The sequence below is a fragment of the Microplitis demolitor genome, chromosome 5, assembly GCF_026212275.2.
Source record: "Microplitis demolitor isolate Queensland-Clemson2020A chromosome 5, iyMicDemo2.1a, whole genome shotgun sequence".
Classification (NCBI taxonomy): domain Eukaryota; kingdom Metazoa; phylum Arthropoda; class Insecta; order Hymenoptera; family Braconidae; genus Microplitis; species Microplitis demolitor.
Genome location: NC_068549.1, coordinates 16070762 through 16081248, shown reverse-complemented (window position 1 = coordinate 16081248; position 10487 = coordinate 16070762). Strand labels below are relative to the sequence as shown.

Here is a 10487-nt window from a genome sequence, read left to right as displayed (position 1 = left end):
CGAGTAGCAGCGCATCCAGATCAGCAGCGGAGTGTGAAGTCACCGGTTGACGATCCAACAAATCATCGATGTGCATGTCAAGCAATCGACGTGGATTTGTGTAGCGAGTATTCAGTAATTCCCAAGCGGGTTGGAAAGCGTCATCAGTGATCTGTAGATTAGTGAGTAGTGCAGCGGCCTCACCTTTTACCTGCGTCTTCAGGTAATGCATTTTTTGTGACCCGGTTAGCGAATCTTCATTAATAATGAGCGAAGTAAACAGGTCCTTGAACGAGTCCCACTCGTCATAAGAACCCTGGAAGGTTGGTAGTTTAATTTGCGGCAAGTTGGATTTATGCACGCCTCCAAAGTAAGCGGTCTGATCATGATTAGCGGGCTGGGTTTCATGAGCAGGTTCTGGAGCAGGTCTAGCGGTGCTGAGTCTCACTCTGAGCTCTGTGTATATGAGATCAGCGGTACCGTATGCATTACCTGTGTGGTATTCATTTTCAACGATCTCAGGTACATCGTCGAATAATCTCTCATGAGTTGTGTTGAAGCGATTCCACAAATCATTTAGAATAGCGAGTTCAGCATCAATAGCGGCGACACCTTGGTTAGCTAGTACAGCGTCAGTTAAGCGAGCAGACATATTGCGCATCGTGTCGATGCGGTTCATTTGAAGAGCGACTTGAGCTTCGGCGGCCATCTTGGTTTGACGTGGCACACAAAATGGACGCGATAACGTGAACCCGACGCTAAGTTTTCGATCTTTTTTTTTTATTAAGTGTCCTTTTTACACCGGTGTCTAAAATAGATCACCCTGGGCAGCACTCTAGCAGTGCTGAGCAATGCCCACGGCACTTAGCGATTTTCACGACACAGAACTGACACTACACTTTTTCTCACAATTTTTTTTTTTTTAAATAATTTTTAATTGTTTAATTTTCGCCAGATCCAGCTCGAAGGACCAAAATGTAAAATGAGCGAATAAACTAAATGGATCTGGTTTAGGCGAGGTGAATTAAACAATTAAAAATTACACAGATTTTATCAATAAATAAATTATAGATTTATTTACACTTATTTACACTTAAAATTATGAGAATTATATACAATAGCGAATGCGACTAGATAAATTTATACGCGATAGCGAATGCAACTCAGTTATTTTATTCACGTATAAAAATTGACACGTGGTCAGTAGCGGTTACTTCAATGATAATTAATTAACAATTAATTATCGTCACAAGAACAATTCATTTATTCTCAATAAATAGCAGCCTTGATGTACTGTCTAAGTACTGAGGATAATTTAGCGTAGCGATTTGATTTAGTTTCACACAAGTTAATAAGCGAAGCGGTTCAAGCACGAGGTTGCACGTAGCAAAGACACGTTGTAGAATGAATATTGGTAGCGTCGTTGAGTTGTCGAGAAGCTTGGTGTCGACGTGGCAGCCTTGCTGCATATAACGAATTTTCCTATTGGCTTAAAAGCGCGCCAACAGGTATCAGTTGATAGCGAGCTCTCTCATAGGCTGACCAATATAAAACGAATTTTGTGATTGGTCAGCTTGTAGCGGGTTCTCAGGACGTCTTGACACGATCCTGAGTTAGAAATTGTATGTGCCGGGCCCAAATAGCGAGTGACCCGGCACTATTCTGACCTTCAGTCAGTAGCGAGCTCGGCTTCTCCCGAACCGAGCGGAAATGCACGAAGCTTGATTTAAATTAATCAAGCTCGTGACTAAACAATGTGACACTAATACATGCAACTCATTTATTAAAATAATTATTTATTCAAATCGATTTAAATCGTTTATCAATAAAAGTATAATCTTATATTTGTATTAAGTCGCATATATCATTAGTTTTTCTTCTATACGCCTCTATATCTTCACTAAGACTGTTCCTTTGCCTTGAGTGTTGACCCTCTTAAAGACAAAATCTTTCTTGCCAATGAACAAATTGCTACTTGTTTCTAAAAATATTAAGTAAATATAAGGAATTAACATATGACGCTGTGATTTAATTTATTTCTTCTTTATTCTAGGTTTTACCATTATCATGGAGTTTTATGTTCAGAAAGTCAAAATCATGTTACCTGGCAGCTATCAGATATTTCGCCCGTTGTGCACTTAATTTACAGGTTTTGTCTTTTATGATGGATTATGGAGTCAGTCTCAGAAATGCATTTAAAGAATGTTTTTCAAATGCAATTAGCCGAGGCTGTTACTTTTACTACATGCAAGTATGAAGAAATATTTCATAAATCAATATGTTAATAGAAACAATTTTTATTATTAATTTAAACAGAATATGTTTTATCTATTCTTTACAGGCATTAATAAAGAAAACTGATAAATTAGGCTCATTAAAACTTTTAAGATACTGGGAAGATGGTAAAATTTTCTTTAGAAAAATAATCGCATTAGTTCTACTGCCTGTTAATGAAATGGAAAACACATTCGAATGGCTAGTGAATCACTACACGGCTATTAGGCAATCATTTGGTACTTTTTTGAATTACTACGTATCGTACTGGGTAAGAATTGTGAAACCCGAAAATTTTAGTATTTTTAATCCTATAGCAACAACTAATAACTATTCTGAAGCTTACAATCGTTGCTTAAATGACTACTTTCCACAATTTGGCAATTCACTGGTAATTATTAGTTTTCTCTACAAATATCTGAAAGTTATATTATATTAGTTGTGACAATTTTGCATCTGGAAAAATAAAAACCTATGAGTAGTTACTTGATTATCGTTTTTAAACAGCCCGAGTAAAAATAAGAATTTATATTTTTTAAAAAAATATAAAGATTTTTATTTACCGCCGCACCATAGCTGCACGGTATTCGCACCATAAAGCCGCACCACCGCTGCACGACCGCCGTTTGGCGGAAAATACCGCCGCATGCTGAAATTTAACTCCCTCGGCATTGCCGCACCACCGCCGAAGCGTAGCTGCACTATTTTATTTTTTAGCTAGCATATAGCCGCACCACCGCCGAAGCATAGCTGCACTTATATAAAAAACGAATATAAAATGCATGCAATTAATAAATAAATGATATTTTTCATTTCACAAATTTTATTAAATTTTAATACACAGATATAACTGAATAAATATAGATTTTGAAAAACTGCATATTAATTATAGATTTAAAAATTTTTGATTAGAATTATGGTCATAATTCTTCGGATCGTTACTATCATTAGGGGGGTATTGATAATTATTATCGATTGAATTATATTGTGATGAGGGATAAAAACTATTATTGAATTGAAAATTTTGAGCTTGATTATCAAATCTGTTTTCATGATACTGTGGGTTGGGTGGGTAGTAAAAATTGTTGTATTGAATATCATGGTAGTTTCCAGCATTTTGAGATGAATGATAGTAATGATAATTTTCAGGTGAATAATAATAAGGCTCAGCATTTGTATTATTATAAGGCGAATTCTGTAAGATAGTGTTTGAAGGAACAGTTGTCGAAGGTGGAATTTTGTTATTATCTGTTGCATTTGATTTATCAAAATTTGTTGAGCTGTTTGTCCTTTCTGATTCATTATTTGCTTGTTTTCGTTCTTGGATGAAATCTGCTGAGCCGTTCAATTCTTCTTGTTTCCTTTCGTTATTGTTCATTTCTTTAACTTTTGAACCATCAGTATCAATCAATTTATTGTTCAGTGGTTGTTCGATATTTTCTTTCATTTCATCCGTTCGTAACTCAGCTTCTTCAGATTGTTTCATATTATTTAATTCATCTTTGTTTACTACTTCCTCAGCTTCTTTCGAAATTTCAGTATTGATAACTACAGAAAACAAAAATAACAAACAAAAAGAAATAAATTGTAAAATTAAATGATAAATAAAAATATAATCTACACTATCAATTATTATTATAAATAGTAATCGATTGGTAAGGAATCAAATAAGAAGATATTAAAGGCCAGAGGATGAAGATGCCAACCCGATTAGCTCGAAGAGCTCGAAAATGTTTTCACAACAAGTTTTCGAGCTCAAGGAGCTCGAAAACAGTGGGAAGTTTTGGGGCTGGCACGCAGAGTCAACTGACAGACTGATTTTTTTTCTGCTTTATGGATTGGTTTCAAAATTTATTATTCTCTGACTGAGACAAGTATAAAAACTGGATGTTTTAACTTAGCAGAAATATTGAAAATTCATAAAAGTATGAAATTATAAAAAAAGAATATCATATTTTCTTACTTTTCAATTTCTTCGGAATCTTCTCAGAATCATCAGTAACTGACTTCCGCTTTTCTCTACTTTTTTTTGCTCTTTGACGACTCTGATTTTTAAACTCTTCAACTGCAATAGGATTTTTTTTTTCGAGTGAATACTGGTAAATTTTCCGTCTCACTATATCATTAAAATCCGTCGTTGATAACACAAATTTATGTTCACTGTTCAAGTATCCTAAAATTATAAATCTGTATACATCATTACTTTATAGTATATTATTGTTAATATTAAATTTACCACATGAAAATCATTTACCAATAATAGCATTGCGAATATTACTGTTGCTCTTGTTCATTCCTTCTGCTGTTTTGAAAGCTATAAATTCATCTGGACTGACAATGTAACTAAGTAAACATCGAACCCACTCCCGAGGATTTGAGTTAGCTTTTGATAATGCCAGATTTATTTGATTATGAGTTAAGAATATTCCCGTGTTCGGAAATAATTCAATCTAAATTGAAAATAAAAGTGATTAAAACTTAAACTCAAGCTTAGTCAATAAGTATTTTCATCGGGGATATATTTAAATAAATGAAATTTTCAAAAAGCTTCAATTATTATGGCATTACGATATGAGATAAACTCTATCAAGTTTAATTATGATAGACATGTCATGGGTAGAGTTTAACTAGGATAAAAATGATGTCATTAATATACAGTATACTTTGGGTAAAGATGTTTTGGGTCGAGTTTTTGGACAGAGTTGTCATTGAGTAAAGAAATTCTGAGATGGCATGTTATAATGCCGCTTAAAATTAATGGGCATTACAAATATGAGCAAGTTAAAATATTATTTAATAATCATAAGTGCATCATATAGTTTAATAAACGTTATAAAACGTGTACTACGATAATGATATAATCTACATAACATACCTTACAATCTCCATTACCAATAAATTGATCATTTTTGGCCAGTAAATGTTGCATGGCATGTAATTGTTGCTAAAGGAATGCAACATATTGAGGTGTTACTAAAAAAAATTATGAATATATAGTCTTAGCAATGATTCCACATCATGCATTAACAATAAGCATATATGTATAGAAACGAATCGAATGAAAGATATTATTAAGTCAACAGCTATATTAAACCTTCCATAGCTATCGTAAAACAAATCTAAATTTTCTTTACAATTAATCCAATAAAACTTTTAAAATATTAATTACTTGTGTTTAAAAATTATCAAAAACGACTACAAATATTTTTCTCATACTTGATGATCTACACAAATCTTAGATACTTACCATTCGATCTTCAGCTTTTACAAATGCATTGCAAACAATTTTGGCAGATTGGTTGACTCGTGGATACTATTGCCTCGGAAGTGCCTGGTATTGGTTCATCAGTTGATGAAATATCCAATTTTTCACAATTATTGGTATCAGTAGTTAGCTGGTCAGCAGTAGAATCTTCATTACCAACCAGAGTTGATGCTTTATTTTTTATGCTATTAGTTTTGATATTCAAACTATTTTCCGGATGGTTATTATTTGAAAGTTTTGTGAGTTTAGGAAGTTCGGTGGTTGAATAATTTACAGTTTTAGTATTTCGTTGAAGAGCCACACTTTTTTCTTTTTTTTATTGATTTTAAACTTTTTTTTTCAGACATTATGCTTGTAGAATAAGTTTTCTTTATAATTTTTCCAAAAACATCAACAACCAGATATTCTAAATAATTTTTATCACCTGGGAAATAGATTAATTGAATTAAAATTACGATAGAAATTACGTAAAAATGTTGAAAGAATAAATTTGCAATTAAATTTTTTATAACATTTTTTGAATTATTATAATATCATCATAGTTGTATTGAATTAAGTAAACTAAATATTATACATGGTGAAGATAGTGTATTCGGACGATAAGATAATAATAACCACACTGATGATTGCAGAAACACAATACTTGCAAGTAATTAAGACATATATCATATATATGATCTTGAAACTGACAGACAATCAGAAAATTTTCATCTTTTGTCAAACAAATCAATAATTCAAAAAAAAAAAAATAACTAAAAATATCCGCATTTAGAAAATTAAAAAATCTAAAAGTGCATTTTTTTCGAATGTTTTTTTTTTCCTAATTTATCTTGAGAAAAATAATTCAAAAATTATTAGACGTCGGCTAACTTCAGTATCATGACGTACATCAGATAACTAACCTATAAGTTCGAAGGATTGACAGATAATTAAAGTACTTACGTGAAATTTTTAGTAATTTAGCTTCATATAATGTCGTAAGACCTTCTGCATCAACCCAAGGAAGATCGCCGCACCAACCAACTCGAATGAACTTTGGTTTTAATATTTCACTAATATCTTTAATGTTTATTATCGAAATTTCACATGTTTCTGGCCAGAAAATTAATGTCCACGTTGATTTATTTCGTTTCAGCATCACAATCATACAAATTTCTTATAATTGAACATTTCACTAACAAATGCGACTTTAATGTAGAGGAACAAAACAGGAATAAACACGCGTCTTTCTTCCTGGCGTTTTGGTATAGTATGTATGGATGTGTATCATCCTTTGCGTATATGTATACATCTATACATTTCAATACATAGACATAAGCGCTAGTGCTGCTTTTATGTAATGGCCGAAACGTGCGTGTGAATTTTTTAAAGTCGTTAACATTCAAAAACAATTTATCAGTTTCTCAACAAACTTTTAAAATGCCAAAAAAATTAAAAAATTCGAACAATATCGATAATTATGGTCGAAGCAGACAATATGAATTGAAACGTCGAATGAAGAATTTACAGCCTTTAAAAGAAAACAGGTAAAGTATAAACATATATATACATCATACATCCAGATATATATATATATATATATATATATATTTTTTTTTTATTTGTGCATAAGTAAAAATATACGTACTATCGCCGACATTAAGTCTTAAATTGGTGTAATACCGTACGATGGACGGTGTGGCTCAATAAGTTATAGATCAAATTGAACGGAATATAGTATAGTGCCGGATAGCTCAACTGGTAGAGCACTCGGCGCGATACCGACATGGTCTGGGTTCGATTCCCAGTTCGGGCTATTTATATTTTACTCAATTTATCTATAAATTGTCTTATTGAGAAGGTTTGCATGTTTTAGGTTTCCACTATATTAAATTGGATTATCACTTTATTAATGAGTATTGATTCGATGATGATTTCAATATTTTGAACGTATTAACTAAAAATATGTACTATTTTGAAATTACTTTAGTTATTATAATTAACAATTATTGCCGTGCATTATAAAGTATTTCAATTAATAATCAAGGACAATCGATAAATATTTCAAATTAGAAAAAAAAAAATTCAGTTGTCAAATAAAATTTTAGGAAGTATATTTGATGCGCTAAGATACATTTTTTCTTTTACTTTTCATTTTGATTTTATTTGAATATATTAACTTATACTGATACCATAAAAAGACACAATTTCTCTATCAGATTACTCATGATGGTTAATTAACACTCATTACTTGACTACCATCAAAAATCTACATTTTATGATACGATTACTATTAACAATTTATTGCAATTACCACTTATGATAACAAAAATCCAGTTAGAGGTTTGGTTGGTCCGTATAACATAAAAATAAGATAATAATAATTAGAGATTCAATTAAAATTTTTTTTTTTTTTGGTAGGTACTTCAGTTAATGTTCAATCATAATATAATAAAATAATTTGTGATTGAAATATTTTGTAGTTTGAAATTAAATGTAATTTTTTATTGAAAATTATTTTAATTATGAATTGAAAATACTTATTAATTTACAAATAATTCAATTGAAAATTGAGAATTCGTTATATTCAAGAAATATTTAAGTGATAATTTAAAAAACATACAATCATTATTCTTTAAATAATTAATGATCGATTTAATTTTAATTATTATCTTTGAAACTCGGATTATTATTTTGCAAGAATATTTTGTTTTATAACTTTTTGTTATTTAATGCCGTGCAGCTGTGGTGCAGTCGTGGTGCGGCGGTTATGTTTTTATAGATTTTTTTTAATATTTCGAGGATTATTTATTCAAATGTTACGGCTGTTGTGCAGCGGCGTTGCGGCGAACACGTCGTTTTTTAGGTGTCACGGACGTGGTGCGGCGGTGGTGCAGCAATCGGTAAAATTTTTCCCTCATCACGGTCATGGTGCGGTGGTGCTGCGGCAACCATGAAATTTTTTTAAATGTCACGGCTGTGATTCGGTGACGCTGCAGCGCTCTAGCAGCCGTGCAGCGGTGTTGCAGCGGTGTTGCGGCTATTTTAGGTTTTTACTCGGGAGATAATTAAAACTTGTTTATTTTAATTCCAATATCAATTAGAATCAAAAGATTTACAAGAAAATAATTTCAACCCGTTGAGGACACACATCGAAAAAATTACGTTGAGGACACACGGGGTCCAGCAGACCCCACACAGGAAAACAATTCTCATTTGTGTTCTACGCTATGTATCGACGAAAAATCGGCGTCAAACTTTAATTTTATGTTCTTTCTAAATAGTTCAATGATTGTTTTGGTATTTTAATGATTTTAAAATACTAAAACATTGTTAAGAAAAAAAAACTCACGAAACTGAATTTTTTTTATAAAAATAGTCGTAAAAATTTTAATTTTCAAAATATCATAAAAAAACCCAACGAGATTTTATTCAAGGAACTATATTCTTTCAAGAAAGAAATAGTTTTCTAATGAAGTCTGAAAAAAGTATATTTATTTTGAAGTTTGGAGTCACGAATATCGGTTAGTTTTGTAATAAGGGAATAGTACAACTAAACATGCAGAAAAATGTGAAAACATGAAGTTTTTTAATAGAAAAATCATTTATTATATTAATTATAACATTAGATCAATGTTATATGATATATAATAATTATAACATTAGAATAATGGTAATGCACTAATTTTCCTAAGTATAGTGGAAACATAAACATGCAAACCCTCTCAACAAGACAATTTATTGATAAATTGAGAAAAACATAGATAACCTGAACTGGGAATCGAACCCAGACCTTGTCGGTATCGCGCCGAGTGCTCTACCAGTTGAGCTATCCAGCGCTATACTATATTCCGTTCTTGCATTAGACAGCTGGCGATAGTTCGAGGCCGAAGATTGTAAGGCATCTGAATTATATATACACAAATATATATAAATAATAACCATTATTTATTGCCGGAAAAAAATTCAATTTATGCATAAATACTTACGTTTACAGAAACAGTTTGACACTGATAAACAATAAAAAAAAAATTGAATTTTTTAAAACTTTGCCACAGTAAGGCCACACAGGGTCTATTGAACCCCAAAAAAAAAACACGTCTGCACTAATATAATTTTGCAGGACGACTAATGCCAAGGAGACCTTTGTAACGTGTGAAAACTTGTTGTGAAGACTTCAAACGACAACAGGAGGCGCTTTAAATCTTATTCCTAAGAGTCTTTTTAGATTTAAAAATACTTCAAAATTTATTTGGGGTCCATTGGACCCCATGTGTCCTCAACGGGTTAATGAATAATTTTGCATACAATTATACGCATGTATATAATTTATAAATGATCATATAGTAAAAAACATTATATATGTTTATATATAATTTTATATAATTACATATTATTATATATCAAATTATAAATGGTTTATACATTATAACCGGGCAGCGTTGGTATACGACGTGAGAGTGCGGCTCTCTCGCTGTCTCTGACTGAATTTGGTCTTTCTCTCTCTCTCTCTCTCTCTCATTACAGCCTGATTGCTGAGTTCGGCTGAGTTAGGCGCTAGACCACAAGGGATAATTTCGCGCAGCAGGTGACCATAAATCGGTCATGTGCGCATAATTAGGTAGGGGTCATCGGAGGTTGGGACCTAAGACGTCTCGATCAGAGACGACATTCGAGTTCAAGCGATCGACTCAAGTTCAAGCGATCGGCTTAGCAGACACGCAAAAGTCAGTTAAGAAATCAATTAAATTCTGCATCTGATAATTTTGAGTGAAATAAATTGCTTCGGTGAATATTTGGTTTTAAAATTGGTTTAGAAAACCACTAGTGAAGTTTAATCAGTGTTGGTGCCAAGTATCCAGTACCGTAAGCAGCCCAGAACCTGGACGACGACCCACGGCGAAGCTCAACGATGCAGCGGCGTCCTACACCACCAGTACGTCGTACATAATAAGCCCAGATAAGATTTTATAATAAAGTTATATTCATA

General features: G+C 32.2%; 1 protein-coding gene across 1 annotated transcript; it reads right to left on the bottom strand.

The window, feature by feature from the left end:
• Window positions 1–2688: 2688 nt before the first annotated feature.
• Window positions 2689–5562, bottom strand: LOC103579110 (uncharacterized). The gene is made up of 6 exons (XM_053739534.1): window positions 5501–5562; window positions 5129–5226; window positions 4508–4703; window positions 4217–4426; window positions 3473–3801; window positions 2689–2709 (listed from the first exon to the last, which is right to left on the bottom strand). Exons 2-6 carry the CDS (start codon window positions 5180–5182, stop codon window positions 2689–2691), a joined length of 810 nt encoding a protein of 269 aa, XP_053595509.1. The 5' UTR covers window positions 5183–5226; window positions 5501–5562.
• Between the last annotated feature and the right edge of the window lie 4925 nt (window positions 5563–10487).

Coding starts and splice junctions, on each gene's coding strand:
- LOC103579110 (XM_053739534.1), bottom strand. CDS start 5,182: ATGCAACATTTACTGGCCAAAAATGATCAATTTATTGGTAATGGAGAT. Junction 4,427..4,507: donor TATTCGCAATGCTATTATTG/GTAAATGATTTT, acceptor TTATAATTTTAG/GATACTTGAACAGTGAACAT. Junction 3,802..4,216: donor GATTCCGAAGAAATTGAAAA/GTAAGAAAATAT, acceptor TGTTTTCTGTAG/TTATCAATACTGAAATTTCG.